At 44.7% G+C, this 18655-nt stretch overlaps 1 protein-coding gene across 4 annotated transcripts in view; it reads right to left on the bottom strand.

Annotated features, from left to right (window-relative positions):
• Positions 1-18655, bottom strand: part of SCML2 (Scm polycomb group protein like 2) — a 139882-nt gene that overhangs the window by 98644 nt on the left and 22583 nt on the right. For 2 of the 4 annotated variants that reach the window (XM_075913888.2, XM_075913895.2), the window contains exon 3: positions 12537-12605. In XM_075913888.2, the coding sequence (XP_075770003.2) occupies positions 12537-12605 (69 nt within the window). Of the gene's footprint in view, positions 1-9679; positions 9913-12536; positions 12606-18655 lie in introns of those variants that run through there. The other 2 variants (XM_006113370.4, XM_075913919.2) reach the window with 2 other exon arrangements.

The raw sequence follows: 18655 nt of genomic DNA, 5'->3' as shown, positions 1-18655 counted from the left end.
TCCCTCACCTCCTTCCACTTACCCTTCCCTAGCCCCCCTTCTTATTGATGTACAAAATAAAGATAACGTTTCTTCCAACATTGACTCTGTCTTTATTGAACAAAACTGGGGGAGACTGGGAAAAGGAGGTGGGAGAGGGGAAGAGAAAGGCTGGGAGAGGGGAGGGCAACTAACATGATCAGGGGTTGGGAACAGGTCCCAGATGAAGAGAGGCTACAGAGACTGGGACTGTTCAGCTTAGAAAAGAGGAGATGGAGCGGGGACAGGATAGAGATCTCTAAAAGCAGGGGTTGGGTGGAGAGGGTGCATTCAGAAAAGTTCTTCATGAGTTCCCATAAAGAAGGACTAGAGGACACCAAAGGAAAGGAATGGGTAGCAGGCTTGAAACTAGTAAGAGAAAGTTGTTCTTCACAAAGCAAATAGTTAACCTGTGGAACTCCTTGCTGCAGGAGGCTGTGAAGGCTACAACTAGAACAGAGTTTAAAGGGAAGTGAGATCAAGTCATGGAGGTTGGGTCCATGGAGTAGTCTTAGCCAGGGAGTAGGAGTTGTGTCCCTGCCCAAAGTTTGTGGAAGGCTGGAAAGGGATGGCACGAGACAAATGGCTTGGTCACTGTCTTCGGTCCATCCCCTCCAGGGTCCCTAGGGTTGGCCGCTGTCGGCAGACAGGCTACTGGGCTAGATGGACCTTTGGTTTGACCCAGGACGGCCATTGTAAGCTCAGGGCTCAGGGTCGGGGGTCTCAGTGGACCCCCTTGATTTTCATGCACACCTGCTCCTGGGTGGCCAGGCTGGCAGCTCTCCTGCCCTAGCCGGCCACTTTCCTGTGCCTAGTGCGGAGATCGTGGACGAGGTCCACGATGTCCGCACTAGCCCAGGAAGGTGCCCGCCTCTTGCGGTCCAGGGCAAGCTCCCGGGAGCCGCCAGCCTGGTCCCGGGAAGAGGGGATGGGCTGGGGGGCATCGGGTGGGTGGCTCTGTGCCGTGCCAGGTGCAGGGTCTGCTGGCTGGGTGCTGGCAGGCTTGCACCTGGCACGGGCACTGTAGCCAGCCCGTGCCCCTTTAAGGGGTCCGGGGCCGGGAGGGGGGCATAGAGTTTCCCTGGTGTTGGCCAGAGTGACCACCAGGGAAACCTGGGGAGGGCTAGCCTCCCACTAGTTCGAATTAAGGGGCTACACACCCCTTAATTCGAAATAGTAAGTTCGAACTAGGCTTAATCCTCGTAAAATGAGGTTTTCCTAGTTCAAACTAAGCGCTCCGCTAGTTCGATTCAAATTCGAACAAGCGGAGCGCTAGTGTAGCGGCTATGAATGTTAGTTCGAACTAACGTCCGTTAGTTCGAACTAACATTGTAGTGTAGACATACCCCTCATGAGGGGAGGAACAGGCACTATTCAAATCCCAAGAGCAGGAGGAATAGAAGTTGCTTCCTTATCCTCTATCACTCTAGACGAGCAGAAGAAATGGTTACTTACTATAACTGCGGTTCTTCGAGATGTGATGCAGACAAATTCCACTAACATGTGTGAGCACTGAGTAGACTACAGCCCGAGAATTTTGCCTAGCAGTACTCAGATGGGCAGCCCTTACACCTTATGGCAATTGCTTCTCTCCTAGTTATTTGAGGCTGCGCCATCACAAACCACCTCCCCTTCACACTAAAGGCCCAAAGACCAGACTCAAATGCAAAGGGACAGAGAATGGGTCAGGAATACACATCTGCATCACATCTTGAAGAAGAGAGGGTTACTCAACCTCTGCAGTAACTGTGGTTCTTGGAGATGGGTGTCCCTGTGGGTGCTTCACCTTAAGTGTTTGGGCACTGCAGCGCGCACAGACGGAAGATTTCGATAGCAATGCTAGTGACAGGTAGTTGACACATGCACAGCACACTCCACACACTGGGCAGCTAATGCACATGCGTGGGCTATGATTCTTTCAGTTCCTTCTCTGTCCCGGTAGGGATGCGCGATGATGTACTGAAGCAGCGGGGAGGAAGGGTGGGTGATGGAGCACCCACAGGGACACCCATCTCAAAGAACCTCAGTTACTGTAGAGGGTGAGTTACTCCTTCTCCTTAGAACATACCTGATGAGGCCTCTCAGATCTAAGATTGGCCTCCATCCCCCTGACTTCTTTTCTGTGAGGAAATACCAGGAATAGAAGCCAGTGTTGTGGTACTGGTGGGGAACATGCTCCACTGCTTTAATGGAGAGCAGGTGGTCAGTTTCTTCGCATAGGATAAACTCGTGAAATGGGTCCTTGAAGAGGGATAGGGTGGGTGGTTGGGGTTTGGGAACGGACAGAAACTGTATGCAGTACCCGTTCCTTGTGACATCCAGCACCCACTTGTTGGATGTTATGAGGCATCACTGATGACAGAAAGATGTTAGGCATTGTGTGGATATTGGAGTACCATGAAGGATGGGAGGTGAGGGATGAATCTGATGACTCCCAACTTGAGCTTCAAAATATTGTCTATTATTAAAGAGCTGGGAAAGAGTAAGCTGGTCAACAAATTACCACCTTCTGCCCTAGTTCTGATGCTTCCTCTGGTTCTACTCCCCCTGTGGTTGAGTAAAGAAGGCAGGTCTGTATCTCTGTGTATAACATTTGTTTTGTTTTCATTTTGGCACAAGAACCTGAATGCCCAGCATACAAAGAGTGGCCCTAGAATCTTTCAAGGAGTGCAATGAAGTGTCGGTAAACTCCACAAAGAACTTTGGGCCCTCAAATGAGAGGTTTTCAACCCTTGTCTGGACTTCTTTTGGGAAGTCAGATACTTGGAGCCAGGATACTCTCCTCATCATGACCGCAGCTGCACGGGAACGAGCAGTGGTGTCAGTGGAGTCAAGGGCAGCCTGTAGGGCTGTCCTGGCTATTAGAGAGCCCTCATTTGTGTTGGCTTTAAACTGCTCCTTGTCCTGTTCTGGAAGATACCCACTTTTATTCAGTATCTGCTTAAAGATATGATGGGTATATTTCTCAAGCATAGCTGTGTAGCTCAAGATGCGTAGCTGGAGGAAATCTGAGGAGTAGGCTTTTCGGCCCATAAGGTCAAGTTGTTTCCACACCTTATCACAGGGAGTAGATTTTGGTAAAGTTTGTTTGGTCTTCTAGTTGGCAACGTCAACTATGAGGGAATTGGCAGGAGGTGGTGTGAAAAGGAACTCTGCACCCTGTGAGGAGACGTAGTATTTTCTATCTGCCTTCTTGTGCACTGGTGATATGATAGTGGATTTTTACCACAGTTGTTTAGCATGATCAATGAGGGCAGGGTCTATAGGTAGTGCTAATTTAGCCACCGGTGTGGCATGTAGGATGCTGGTGAACTTATGTTGGGTGTTAGGCTGTGTCATTAATGACATTTCTAGTACAGTCAATCACCTTTTTTATAGAGGTCCTGGAAAGCCTTGGAATCACCGCCTGCTGAAGGAGGCAGTGGCATAAGGGCATCCTCCGGAGGGGGAGGACAACTGAGTTGGCGGATGAGATGAATCAGAGTTATCATCGCTGAAGGGGTGATCGAAGTCGGTTTGACCCCCAGACACATCTAGGGAGGTCACTGATGTGGGTCTTGAGTGACCCTGCATGAAGTATTGATACTGCTGCTGGTGTGTTCTGAAAGATGCCCAGGGGTCCCAGTAGGGCCAAGTAGGAGGCATGGGCATAGGAGGTAGTAGCCATTAGTTGGGGTGTCACTGAGGTATCATGGGTTGTGGCTGAAGCATCATCCTCTTAGGGCAGGAATGCCTGGGTGACATGGCATTTGGGAGAGACGCGGCTTCTTCCTCACTAGATGAAGGAGGTGCAGAAGCTATTATAGTTGCTGGAGAGAACCTGGCTGGTGCTGGGGAGGCATCAGTACTGAAAAGCGGAGTTGTGGGTACTGAGGTAACTTTTAGTAGAAAAATAAATTTGAGGCATAGGTGGCATACTGTGCCTCTGTGCCTTTTGACTTGCTCAGTATTTTTATCATTAGCAGAGTGCAGCGTCAGCACAGCCAGTGGTACCAGGATTGTGTCGCAGGGGGCTTAGGCTTGCTAGCCTGTTTCATCATTGTGGCCAAATCCTGGGACCATCGGGGTGCTGTGGGTGATCACAGCCCCAGCAAGCTCTTGTCTGGAGCCCCCACAGGGGATGGAACTGGCTTGGATTTGTGGGATCGCTATTTCTTGGGTGAAAGGGATTCCCTGTTAGCATCTGCATCTGTCCTCTTAGATTGTTTAGAGGTTGCCAAGCTAGCAGCTAAGGCAGCTGAAGTCACCTTCTCTGACATTGCCCCTGTGAAGGTTTAAGCAGAGATGTAGGGGACCAGGGTCTAGGACTGGTCAGAGTGCCGTTCAAGCGAGATGGATTTCAGTTTTAGCTCTCTTGCTTTGTGTGCTCCAGCCGTCAGGTCTCTCTGATGAGCACACTGCATTACGCCGCGGTGCTCCCCCAGGCAATGGAGATAAATGAACGCCCTTCCGGGCATGAAAAATAGCAGCAAATAGATGGCACTTGAACTGAGGCAGCTTTGGTTTATGCCTGGGGAGGGGGGGTTCCCTGAAGAAATTTTCCTCAATTTTCCTCAGACGGAGTATATCAAATAAAATCAATTTTAAAAAAAAAAATCAATAAAATGCAGAGGGAAGAGCTCCTGTGGGGTGAGCCCCACAAGGGGAAAGCTGGAGGCGGGGAGCCTTTGCTTATCTGCAGTCCACTCTTTTAGAGTGGAAGGAAGGCGATTTAAGGCTAAAGCTGACTAAAGTCTGTGGTAAAAAGGCTACCTATCTGTCGGAGGAGCTCAATGCAGAGCGTACTGCGGGTTCTGACCAACACTGCCGGTGGCAGAGAAGGAACAGAAGGGATCGTAGCCCACGCATGCGCATTAGCTGCCCAGCGCATGGAGTGTGCTGCGCATGCGCAAACTACCTCTCAACAGCACTGCTATTGAAGTCTTCCAGCTGGGCGCGCTGCAGTGCCCAAACACTTAAGGTGAAGCACCCACAAGGCTACTCCTCAAGGCTACTTCTCAAAGAAGAACCACATTTACAGTAAGTAACCATTTCTTCTTCCAGTATATGCCACTCTGTTCTGACTCATAAGCAATATTCAACCCCGTATGTGGGGCTCAGAGTCTATGTAAATAGGGATTGCAGGATCACCCTAACAAAACCAGCATGTACACTGGAAGGCATGGTAATGGCATAATAGCTTACCAATAGTGTTCCCTCTATCCTTGGGCAGGTTAAATTTTCTTTTGGGCAGGTTGAAATATCTCATGTGCAACACCAATACTGAGGTAGTGGGTGGATGTGTACCACCAATCTAAACAAAAAATTTTATATATAAACAATCCATGTGTGAAAGAAAATATATTATAACAAGGGACAGCTAACAAGGAGCAGTGCTTATGATATTTAATATGAAGTCAAATAAAGAAAATTAACACTACTCTTGGGGTACATGTATCATCATCCTTTCTAACATCTCAGGCTAGTAAACACATGAAAATGCATATTATCCACACAAAGCTCAGCTTTAAGATGCTAAACAAATCTATGAGTCAACTAGGAATAGTAATTTCAAGGAGATCACAACTAATAAAATATTTACTGACACTGGAAAGGAGAGTAAAAGGCATTCCCCAGTTTCTCTGGGGAATGCTTAGTGTTAGGGTGAAACAGAGACTTGTAAAAATCGATAAAAGTTCTCCTGATTTGAAACTTTTACCTTGTGTGTGTCACCAACTGAAAGACTAGAATCCCAGAACAAATTAACACATTATTTCAGTGTTTGTAGACAGATGCATGTTTCAAAGAGCTTGCAAATAAGGTTTCATCCTACAAAACTAGCATCACACATAGTAACTGCTACTTCTGACTCATAAGAGCCAGAACTCTACCACATAGCAAAGATCTGGCCTTAATGCAATACTAATACATACATGGTATATTGTAACAATGATTTCTTAAAAAATCCTAAGATCAGAGTTTTAGATATCTGCAACACTCCAAAAAAATTCTGTTAAAAAAAAATCGGTTACCTTAAGCCATTAACACCTTTGTTTGAAATGAAATCATGTAAAATGTCCTGGCACATACACACCATGCAGCCTGCTTTTCCCCCCTCCCTCCAACCCAGCCAGCCATGATAGAGGGAGAACAGCACAAAAAAGACAATGCATTTCAACAAGATAGATTTTAGCAAATTCAGAGAGTTGTTAGGTAAGGTACCATGGGAAGCAAGTCTCGGAGGAAAAGCAACTGAACATGGTTGGCAATTTTTCCGAAGAGAAATCATTAAGAGGCACAAGAGCAAACTATTTCAGTGAGCAGAAAAAATAGAAAGCATGGCAAGAGTCCTCCCTGGCTTATTCAGGAGATACTGAATGATCTAAGAATGGAAAGAATGCTACAAAAAGTGGAAACTAGGTCAAAATACAAAAGTATGAATATAAATAAATAACATAAGTGTGTAACGGCAAAATTAGAAAGGCCAAGACACAAAACGAGCTCAATGTAAAGACATTAAGTGTAACAAGAAAACATTTCACAAATACATTAAAAGCACGAGGAAGACGAAGGATGCATGGTAGGCCCATTACTCAATTTGCTAAAGTCTGCCTTGTTGAAATCCATTGTCTTTTTTGTGCTGTTCTCCCTTCTATCATTCCTTAGACTCATGAACTCATTTAATGATCACTTTCACCCAACTGCCTCTTCCACTTTCAAATTCTCAACCAGCTCTTCACTTAGTTAAAAACAAATCTAGAACAGCCTTTCCTATAGTAGCTTTCTCCGCTTTCTGAAATAATAATTTCTCTCCAATATATTCCAAGAACTAGTTGGATTATCTGTGCCCTGCTATGTTACTTTCCCAACAGATATTTGGGTAGTTTATGTCCTATATAACTACCAAGTCCTTCGAAGCCCTGAACCTCCTCCAACCTCCAGGGGCCAGTGTGTAGTCTCAACTGATATTTTCTGTGGGTCGATGGCACTGGATAGAAAAAAAAAAAAAGGCTCCTGTCATGGGTGTTTCTTTAACTTTCTTCTCCTGGGGGGAAATCTTTTCTTCATCTGTGTTGACAAACTTGCTGATAGGTGTTTTGAAATATATTACCAAAATAACTTAAATAAGTTATTGGACTGCATTGGAGACAATTTTTTATTTCAGAAGGTTGAGAAAGCTACTGGGGGAAGCTGTTCTTGATTTGATGTTAACAAATAGGGAGGAACTGGTTGAAAATTTGAAAGTGGAAGGCAGCTTGGGAGAAAGTGACACAGAGTTCATGATTCTAAGGACTAGTAGAAAGGAGATCTGCAAAATAGAGACAATGAATTTCAGGAAGTCAGATTTTAGTAAACTCAGAGTTTGTAGCTAAGGTCCCATGGGAAGCAAGACTAAGAGGAGAAGAGAGTTGGCAGTTTTTCAGAGGAACATTATTAGGGGCCCAAAAGCAAGCTATACCACTACATAGCAAAGATAGAAACTATGGCAGGAGACTACTTTGGATCAATCAGGAGATCTTTTATAACACTGGTCTAGAATTTTTTTAGAAGTCATCTGCTTCAGAGATAAAATGTGCTATTTATTATGTATTTTGATGTGCTGAATTCAAATATGACAATTAAAACAACATTGATTCCAAGATATTTAAGTTTTTACATTTTACGTCTATGTATATTGTGTAGATAGTAGAGTTTTAATCATAAATTGTAAACCTAGGTCTTTTCATGTGTTTATGGTTGCTTTACATGATAATATTTCACCTGTCCTGTTTATGTAACACTTTAAAAATAAGCAAAAGGGTTATATAAATAAAATTTATTATGAAACAAAAGGCAAAAAACTATTATGCACATAGTTTAGTCCTAATCAGTGTCTTCTCGGCGCTTCTTGGCTTGTCTCTTGTATTCATTAAATGGAGCATCTCTTGTCACTGTCCAGCAATAATCTGCAATTATTGATTGTCTCCATTTGCCCTGATAGCGTTTCTCCATTGTTGCAATGTCCTGGTGAAATCGCTCGCCGTGCTCGTCGCTCACTGCTCCGCAGTTCGGTGGAAAAAAATCTAGATGAGAGTGCAAAAAATGTATCTTTAGTGACATGTTGCAACCAAGACTTTTGTATGCCTTGAGGAGGTTTTCCACCAACAACCTGTAGTTGTCTGCCTTGTTGTTTCCGAGAAAAGTTATTGCCACTAACTGGAAGGCTTTCCATGCCGTCTTTTCCTTGCCACGCAGTGCATGGTCAAATGCATCACCTTGAAGAAGTTCACGAATCTGAGGACCAACAAAGACACCTTCCTTTATCTTAGCTTCACTTAACCTTGGAAATTTTCCACAGAGGTACTTGAAAGCTGTTTGTGTTTTGTCCATGGCCTTGACAAAGTTCTTCTTCAGACCCAGCTTGATGTGTAAGGATGGTAACAAAATCTTCCTTGATTCAACAAGTGGTGGATGCTGAACACTTTTCCTCCCAGGCTCCAATGACTGTCGGAGTGGCCAATCTATCTTGATGTAGTGGGAATCCCTTGCACGACTATCCTGTTCGCAGAGAAAACAGCAGTACTTTGTGTATCCAGTCTGTAGACGAAGCAAGAGAGCAACAACCTTCAAATCGCCACAAAGCTGCCACTGATGTTGGTCATAGTTTATGCACCTCAAAAGTTGTTTCATGTTGTCATAGGTTTCCTTCACATGGACTGCATGACCAACTGGAATTGATGGCAAAACATTGCCATTATGCAGCAAAACATCCATGACTTCTAGGAATAACGATGTAATTCATAGCATGTATGACGCAATACCAGCTTCAGATTGCATCATTCATTGTTTTGCCTAAAAAGCAAGTACTGTCCAAACCCAGTCATAGATTTATTCATAGATCCAGTCAAAGATGTATTTTAGTCATTTCTGGTTTAAATTGAGATCCCTTCCCTTTATAAGTCACTTATCCTCCGCCATTCGCAAGTCAAGGGTCGTATATACTGACCCAATAGCATATCTTGAAAACTAGAGCCAATCAACAATTTTAATCATCATTTTTGTTCTCAGTGACCCAGAATTAGTAAAGTTTGACTACATTCAGAAGCATTTTGGCTGTAGAGCAGTGTAATCTAAAAATCAAAAAGGAGTTGTGTAAAAAGTGGAAACTAGGTCAAATTACAAAGGATGAATATAATCAAACAACACAGGATTGCAGCGACAAGATTAGAAAGGCAAAGGCACAAAATGAGTGAAATCTAGATGGGGCATAAAGGGTAACAAGAAGATGTTCTACAAGTATATTAAGAACAAGAGGAAATCCAAGGACAGGGTAGAGGGAGAAACAATAACAGGAAACTTGGAAATGGAAGAGATGCTTATGGACTTTTGGTTTTCATCAAGAAGATGGATGGTGGTAGGATGCCTAACATAGTGAACGCTAGTGGAAATGGGGTAGATTTAGAAGATAAAATAAAAGAACAAGTTAAAATTTACTTGGAAAAGTTAGATGTCGGCAAGTCACCAGGGTCTGATGAAATGCATCCTAGAATACTCAATGGACTGATAGAGGAAGTATCTGAGCTTTTAACTATCATCTTTAAAAAGTCATGTAAGTCGGGAAAGATTCCAGAAGACTGGAAAAGGGCAAAAATAGTGCCCATCTATAAAAAGGGAAGTAAGAGCAATCCAGGAAACTACCCACCGATCAATTTTAACTTCTGTGCCAAGGAAGATGATGGAGCAAGTAATTAAGGAATCCATCTGCGAATATCTGGAAAAATAATAAGGTGATAGGTAGCAGCCAGCATGGATTTATAAAGAACAAAGCATGTCAAACCAATCATACAGCTTTCCTTGATAGGATTGTAACAATGTGGATAAGGGAGAAGCAATTGATAGATAAGAGAGAAGCGATTGATGTGATGTACCTAGACTTTAGTAAGGCATTTGACATTGTCTCACATTCACCTTCTTATCAATAAACTAGGAAAACACAACCTAGATGGGGCTACTATAAGGTGGGTGCATAACTGGCTGGATAACCGTTCTCAGAGAGTAGTTATTAACAGTTCACAATGCTGGAAGGGCATAACAAGTGGGATTCCACAGGGGTCTGTTTTGGGACCAATTCTGTTCAATATCTTCTTCAGTGAATTAGGTGATGACATAGTGTACACGATTATTAAGTTTGCACATGATACCAAGCTGGGTTACAAGTGCTTTGTAGGATAAGGTCAAAATTCAAAATGATCTGAACAAACTAGAGAAACTGTCTGAGGTAAACATGATGATGTTTAATAAAAGACAAATGAAAAGCACTCCACTCAGGAAGGAACGATCAATTTCACACATAGGGTGCATCTACACAGCAGGGCTTCCCTCTAAATAAGTTACACAAATTGAGCTACATCAACTGCGTGCCTTATTTTGAAAAAGCTTATTTCAAAATAGGGATTGTCTAAACACCGCTTATTTCGAAATAAAGCACTCTTCCTCCAACCTCCCTTATTCTTCATACAATGAGGGTTACAGGAGTTGGAGTAAGAAGTCCTTCAGCTTGACAGTATTTTGACACTATTTCGAAATAACTTCCTGCTGTGTAGATTCGGACTACACAGTTATTTCGGAATAGTGCTAGTTATTTCGAAATAGTGTTGCAGTGTAGATGTACCCTTACAGAATGGGAAGTGATTGTCTAGGAAGGAGTACTGCCAAAACGGATTTAGGGGTCATAGTGGACAACAAGTAAAACTTTAGTCAACACTGTTGCAAAAAAAGCAAAAATGTTTCTGGAATGCATCAACAGGAATGGTATGAGCAAGACATAGAAAGTAATTCTTCTGCTCTACTGCGTGCTGATTAGACCTCAATTGGAATAGTGTGTCCAGTTGTGGGCACCACATTTTAAGAAAGATGTGGAAAAATTGGAGAAACTCCAGAGAAAAGCAACAAAAATGATTAAAAGTCTAGAAAACATGACCTATGAGGGAAGACTCAACTAAACTGGGCTTGTTTAGTTTAGAAAAGAGAAGACTGAGAGGGGGCATGATAGCAGTTTTCAAGTATCTAAAAGGGTATTACACAGAAGAGGAAGAAAATTATTCTCCTTGGCCTCTGAGGATAGGACAAGAAGCAGTGGGCTTAAATTACAGTGGGGGGGCTAGGTTGGACATTAGGAAAAACACTGGAATAAATTGCCTAGGGGAGTTGTGGAGTCTCCATCACTGGAGATATTTAAGAGCAGGTTAGTAAGACATCTATCAGGGATGATCTAGACCAGTGGTTCCCAAACGTTTCGGCATCACGCCCCCCTTCTTGATTTTTGAAAAAAACCCTCACGCCCCACCTGCCAAAAAAAGAAAAAGCAGCAAAATTTGTTGAGAAAAAAAAAAAAAGGAACTGAGAGGGACAGCAAAACTTGATGGGGGGAGGGGGAGAGAGGCACGGTCGCCTCGCGCCCCTCCAGGGGGGCACTCCCCCCAGTTTGGGAATCCATGATCTAGTCAGTGTTTGGTCCTACCATGAGGGCAGGTGGCTGGACTTAATGACCTCTTGAGGTCCCTTCCAATTCTATGAAACTAGTGTGATTATACGGTGTTATTTTGACAAAATATGAAGAATTTTAAAATACTGTGCATAGAATTTTTCATTTGTTAGCACAGAATTTCCCTAGAGCTAACGTGTACTGAATGACTCTTGACGGGGACGGGGGGTGCCCCACCATTCTATTAATTGGTAGGGAAAGGAAAGGGTGGCAGCAATGTACTCAAAACGCTAGTTGTTGCCTTTTAGACATGTAGCTAGTATAAACAGATCAGCTTTAAGAAACGGACCACACATTTGCACCACACAGCAGCAAATGATTTTCCTGCTCCTTCGCAATGGCAGACGTGACCCTATCAGTCATGACCCTGATGAAAAAAGCATCATTTTCCAGTAAGAGGGAAGGTATCCATTTTTATTTCAAATCATGGGACACAACTGCAGATCAAAATGCTCTGAACTTTTATTTGGTCTCAAACAATCCACTTTCTAGTTTTCTCCACAGAGGAACAAATGCATGAGATTATTTTACCTTCCTTACCTCTGTAGTACTAATGAAAATTCAGCCAATTTATTGCAGCTTGTCTCTTCAGGATCAGCACACATGTTAGTTAAAGGGGAGAAAACGCAGAGTTTTGGGAGACATGTCAGAGAAAATGTATGGATAGGATTAGATGAGGCAAAAAAATAGCAATAACCCAAAACTTTAAAAAATTGAGACCCATGCATTGTTTTTGTTCATGGGATTACATAAGCAACTAGTATTGGCATTTTGCTCAGCTAAACTACCATGCTAATGTCAATCTTTTCACACTTTCAAAGACACCTTTATATGAAATATCAAAACACAGTCCACTAATGAATTTAACAGCAGTGGTTCAGCGGCTTCTATTCTTTTATGTATCCCAGTAATATGTAACAGCTTGAGAGGTATAAAAGAAATTAAGACAACACAATCCAAATATTTTAAATTTAAACATTATGTTGATTAATCATTTTACAATTTTAATACCTACCATTTTTTAAAGACATGTTGTTTGACTGCTGATTCTTCACATTTTTCTCCTTTTTTACATTCTTTGAATCTACAAGACATAAAATGTCATTCATAATAGATTTAACATTGACATCACAATGAAGTCCAGGGTAACAATTAATCTAATATAGAGCACTTATAAACACAATTCCAAAGATAAATACATTATATTAGCACAGAATTTCATTTATATATTTTAGTATGTCAGAAAAAGGTAAAATTGTATTCTTATTCTAGTTTGTATCAGAGTTTAAAAAAGAAATTAACAAAGTAAACGTACAAGTAAGGAAAGAAAGAATTCTAAAAAGAATGCTTGCTGGCTGCCAACAAACCTCTTTTCAAAATTGTAATACACCAAACCTACCTTTATTTTCAAAAAATTTGTATTTTGTTTTATGTTTTGTGGGAGAATGTTAGACTTCTGAGCATACTGGGCCTTTGAGCCAAGATTTTCAAAGAGATTAGTGATTTTTGTATTTGACACACAAGAAAAGGTCTTAATACTCAATGTGCTTCACAAGGCCCTATGAATTCAAGCCCCTCTTAAGTGTGTCAAGTTGGCCACATAAATATTGGATAACCCAAGATCACTAGTCATATTTGACAAATCTTAGTGCACGTCCTTACAAACGGAAACAGAAAAAGAAAAATATTACCAGTTTATTTCTCAAAGTTCTCATTGCAACCCGAATTGATCAAACACAGGTCTAGACCTACATCACACCCATGAATCAGCAGAAAAAGGTTTATCTCAAAGACCTAAGGTGCAGAAACAGCTATTACCATTGTTTAAAAAACAGAGTGGAACCCATGAGGAGCACACAATTGATTCCACCCTACTTCAGGTATCAGTAGCAAAGGAAAAGCCCTATGCATATGGAATAAATAAGGGAATTAAACTAGTAGGGCTGATGTTAACTGAAGAGCAGGGGTGTTGGTAATCATTTTTGTTGGAGGGCACTTCAAGATTTTGGTAAGTGGTCAGAGAAGGCACTTTTCTATGGAGGAGGTGCAGAGTCTGGCCCAAAGGTTGTGTTCAGAAGAGAGCTCGGGACAGAGGACTGGGGTGCAGGAGAGGGTGTGGGATCTAAGTGGAAGTTTGGGTGAAAAAGGAGGTTGTGTATCCTGAGGCAATTGGAGTGCAGGGTCCAGGAGAAGATTCTGGCCTGGGAGAGGGGTGCAGAGGATTTGGGTTATGACCTGTGGCAGAGGATTGTGGTGCAGCAGGGAGTGTAGGTTCAGGGAGGTTATGGGTGCAGGAGAGGATTCAGGCCTGGGGAGGAGTGTAGAAGAGGATGCAAGGTCTGGGAGGGAGTTGTGACCTGGGGCAGGAGGGGTGCAGAGGTTTGGGCGGTGATCTAGAGCAGGAAGGGAAGGTGAGGGAGCTGGGTTGTGGGAAGGGGTGGGGCTCTGGTTGGGAGGTGCTTACCTAGGTGACTCCCAGCCAGAAGCCTGGCAAGATCCTTAGGCTTCCAGCCTACTGCAGCTCCAGACTGCTGGGGCCATGTGCCTCTGTGTGCTGCTTGCTAGGTGGGGGAGGGGACCACTTTGTGTGCTGCCCTCACCCCCAACACAGTCATTGCAGTTCCCATTAGCTGGAAACCGGCCAATGGAAACTGTGAGAATTGTGCTGGGGGTAGGAGCAGCACATAAAGTCTTCCCCCACCAGTCATGCAATGCAGAGGCGCGCATGGCCTCAGCAGCTGGCTGTTTTGAGCAGTCTGAGGCTATAGTAGGCAAGGAGACTGCCTGAGGATCCCGGCAGGTCACATCCAAAGGCTTGGTGGGCTAAATCCGGCCCACAGACTGTGTTTTGCCAACTGCTGCAGAAGAGGGAACTCAAGCCATAATGTGAGTGTTGTCCCTAATTCAAATCCCATCCTCACACAAAATCCCTTAACTTGAATGTGATGGTGCTTTTAATTCAAGGCTAGCCAGTCAGGATATGTTTACACTACAGCGTTAATTGGAGTTATCTTAATTCAAAATAGTTAATTCGAATTAGGCTAATTCAAATTAACGCATCCACACACAAAATGCAATTCGAATTAGCATTTTGCTATTTCGAAATAGCGCGTCCACACTGAGTGGGCTCTGAATCGGAGCTAAGGCTGGCCGGAACCAGTTCCGGCAGGGCACCAGGTCAGGACTTAATGTGTGGGGCTGCTGCCTGACGCTATCTAAGGTCTGTGCTTAAAGGGATCCTACCCGCACCCCAGAGAGACAATTCTCAGATTTCCCTGCTTGTTTGTCTACTTTGATGAGAGACAGCAAAGCATTTGTGTCTCTGTGTGCTCTGCTTGCCCTCACTCGAGACACCACAGCTCTCTGCTACAGGGAGCCAGAGCTTCCCCTGGGCACTCTGGTGCATCTTCTCGATGCGTTGCTATCAGCCAGGCTGCACTTGCTGCAGGCTGCCATCCGGGAGGTCCATAAGGAGAATGTCAGTATCCAGGGGGCCCTGCGGGAGAGCTTCCGCCCCGAGGAGCACTAACAGTTTCCCTGGTCTGCCTCACTGGGGGCTTGTGCCCCATTCCTCCCTCACATCCTTCCACTTACCCCTCCCTAGCCCCCACTTCCTAATGTCAAATAAAATACACTTTTTTTCAAAAATAGAAACTCTGTTTATTTAACAAAATGGCGGGGGAGGGGGGAGATGAACCTCTGGGGAGAATGGGGAAAGGAGGTGGGAGACGGGAAGAGAGAGGGTGGGAGAGGGGAGGGGGAAAACTGGGAGGAGGGAGCTGGGAGGGGGAAGCAAGGGGAGGAAGGGGGAGAGGAAGCTCAGCGCTCAGGGGTGGGAGTCTCTTCAGGCTACATGTCTCCCAGCATGGCAGGTACGGGGGCCTCAGCGTCCCCGGGGGGATAGGGAGGAGGGTGTGGAAGTTGAGGTAGGGGGTGCGGAGATTGAGGAGAAAGGTGAGGAGGTTGAGGAGGGAGAGATGGGAGGAGGAGGAGGAGAAGTGGGAGAAGAAATAGTAGCTGGGGGGGCAGCAGGCGCTGGAGCGGCAGGAGGCAGCACACTCTGCACCAAGGTCTGCAGATGGGTACAGATGGCACGACCCTGGGCAAGCAGCTCCTTCTGGAACTCCCATTCTTCCTCTGCCCACTGCTCCATGATGTGGGTCAGGGTTCGCAGGGCCCCCAGCTGCTGCTCTCGGTATCCCTGCCGTGTTGCGGTCATCCTGTGGAGCCCTCGGGTGCAGGAGGACGTCCCAGAAGGGATAGTGCACCCTGCACGTGCAGCTGGTGCAGCTACGGAGAAAGAAGAGAAATTGTCAGTTCTCCCTGGGACACAGTGGGTGAAGCACAGCCCCCCTCTGTGAGGTGAGGATGACCGTACCCTGCACCATCAGAGCCGCTCTGCTTGCACAGAGGCCATGGTCAGAATGTCCAGCTATCCCCGGAAGTGGGAGCTGCCCCAAGACAGCACCTATGCCCCTGTGCTGTGTATAATGTGGGTGAGGTTGGGGGGAAGATGTTAGAGGGGGCTTGTGAAGGGAGGCAGCCTGTTGTGTCCCACCCCAGAGTCAGGAGCATGTCAGGTCTTCACACACGCGTGTGGCTATCAGGCCACGGCCCCTGTGTGGCAGGCAGCTGGAGCCCACCTGCCCAGGAGTGGCACGAAACGTGCTCGCACATGCACAGGTTCCTGCATGATGCGTGGTAAGCAAGGCCCACACGCGCGGTGCCAGGTCTCCCTCCCCACCCCGCCCTCTGGGAAGGGGACAGTGATGGCACTTACATGGTGTGGCCTCCCCGGATGACCCTGCTGACTCCTCTCCTGGGACTGCTCAGGAATCCTGCTGGCGTGGCGGCTCCTTCTCCGCACCCTGATCAGGGTCCTCCGATCCCGGCTCGCTGCTCCCCGGGGTGGCACGGACTGCACCACCCCCCAGGATGTGGTCCAGTGGCCCTGGTGTACCCCTGCCGCAGCTCTTTAATTTTCAGGTGCACCTGCTCTTAGGTGCGCCTGTGGCCTTTCTGGGCCATGGTGGCAGCTATGCGGCCATAGACGGCCGCATTCCTCCATCTAGTGCAGAGATCATGGACATTGGGGGCCTGCCCTCAAACCTCAGTGAGGTCCATGATCTCCTCACTAGTCCACGAGGGAGCGCGGCATCTACGACCCCTGGCTGGCTCCTGGGTGACTGGGCGGGGGACAGCTGGTTGGCACTGGCTGCCCGGCTCATGGTGGGGCCACTGGGTCAGGGGCAGCGACTGCTGGCAGGCCTGGATCTGGCATGTGCAGTCTGGCTAGAGTCTACCCCTTTAAGGGCTCCGGGGCTGGGGGAGAGGAGGAGAGCTTTCCTGGTTTGGCCCAGAGTGGCCACCAGGAGAAACTGGGAAGGGCTGGAGGCCAGCTAATTCGAACTAAGTGTCTACACAGCGCTTATTTTGAATTAGCTATTTCGAATTTGGCGTTACTCCTCACAGAATGAGGTTTGCCAGATTCGAATGAAGCGCCCCACTATTTCAAATTTATTTTGAAATAGTGGTTTGCCTGTATAGACGCCATTAAAGTTAATTCAAAATAACGGCTGTTATTTCAAATTAACTTTGCAGCGTAGACATACCCTCAGGGATTATAGAACTACTCAGAACTACATAACTATTCAGCTTCTACCACAACTACTCTGTGCAACTTGAGTATTTTTTTACAGCGAAGCTGTTCTCACTTAAGTTAGCCTAACTCAAGAGAAGTTAGCAGCGAAGACACCCGTATATAGCTTTGCCACATTAACAAAAATTAAGGCAACCACTGTGCTGCAGAGCATTCAATTCCCTTTTCACTTTTGGATTATAATTACATTTCAATTGCCTGTTCAGTACCAAATGTCAATATTTTTGACAGATTTTTTTATACTTACCTGGGAACTGAAATGAAGACAATATACACAAAGTGGCAAAAAAAATCTTTTGAAGAAACAAATCTAACAGATTTCTTGTTCTTGATGTGAAACGCCAGTGGGGGATGGCTAGTGAGTGAAGGACAATGGAGGCAAATCAGTGAGTGAGTGCTCTCTTGTTTTTCAGCAGAGAAGGACAGCATAGGTTATTTTTCACCCTGTGTACAAGAATGTAACTTTTTCAAGTCATGAAATAGACAGTTTAATATGACTGGAACTGAGGCAGTACATTTCCAATCTCAGTCTCTATTTTCCTGGTAAACAAGTACGGCCTTATTGCATTCACATCAGCCACAGTCCTGATATTTCACAGTAATGATGGGGAATTATCACTCTTATTATAGTTGGTGTTTTAAGCATATACTAAAAACTAGTATTCCTTTTTTTATTATGCTGTCAATTTCTTATAATACTGTGTCAACCACAGTTAGTGAAAATGAGATCCTGTTTTTATGCACCATTTTCAATTTAACCTTTTAAGCAACATTTTTTTTCACTGATGTGGGTTAGCTCAAGAAAGTGGTGTTCTTCATGTTTGAAACTAAGAACAAAGATATGATCCACTGGGTTGAACATAGAATGGGGAATGAGTAATCCCCTAAAGATTAAGAGTTCTAGGTTTATACTCTATTGACTGCAGAGGACATTTACTCTCTCTTCTTTGGGCTGTTTTTCATTTCCTTCTCAGGCTGTCTCTAAACTACATCCCTTTTCTCGAAAAAGGGATGTAAATTAGACTCTTTGAAATTGCAAATTAAGCCGGGATTTAAATTTCCCATGCCTCATTTGCATAATGGCAGCCGCGATGTTTTTCATAAAGGGGCTTTTCGAAAGAAAAATGGCTGTTTACATGGGGATCGATTGAAAATAAAACCCTTTTTTGAAAGTTCCTGTACTGCTGAAAAAAAATGAGGTGTACAGGATCTTTAGAAAAAGGGTTTTATTTTCAATCGATCCCCGTCTAAACAGCCGGTTTTCTTTCAAAAAGCCCCATTTTGAAAAAAACCATGGTCACCATTTGCAAATGAAGCACATGAAATCTAAATCCCGGCTTCATTTGCAATTTCTAAGTGTCTAATCTACATCCCTTTTTCGAGAAAAGGGATGTAGTTTAGAGACAGCCTCAAGGATTAAAACAGGGGTAGGCAATAAAATGGTGGCAGTTTGTCAGGGTTAAACCCTGGTGGGC

Source organism: Pelodiscus sinensis, chromosome 1 (assembly GCF_052426305.1).
Source record: "Pelodiscus sinensis isolate ZL-2025 chromosome 1, ASM5242630v1, whole genome shotgun sequence".
NCBI lineage: Eukaryota > Metazoa > Chordata > Testudines > Trionychidae > Pelodiscus > Pelodiscus sinensis.
This window is presented reverse-complemented; position numbering and strand designations above follow the sequence as displayed.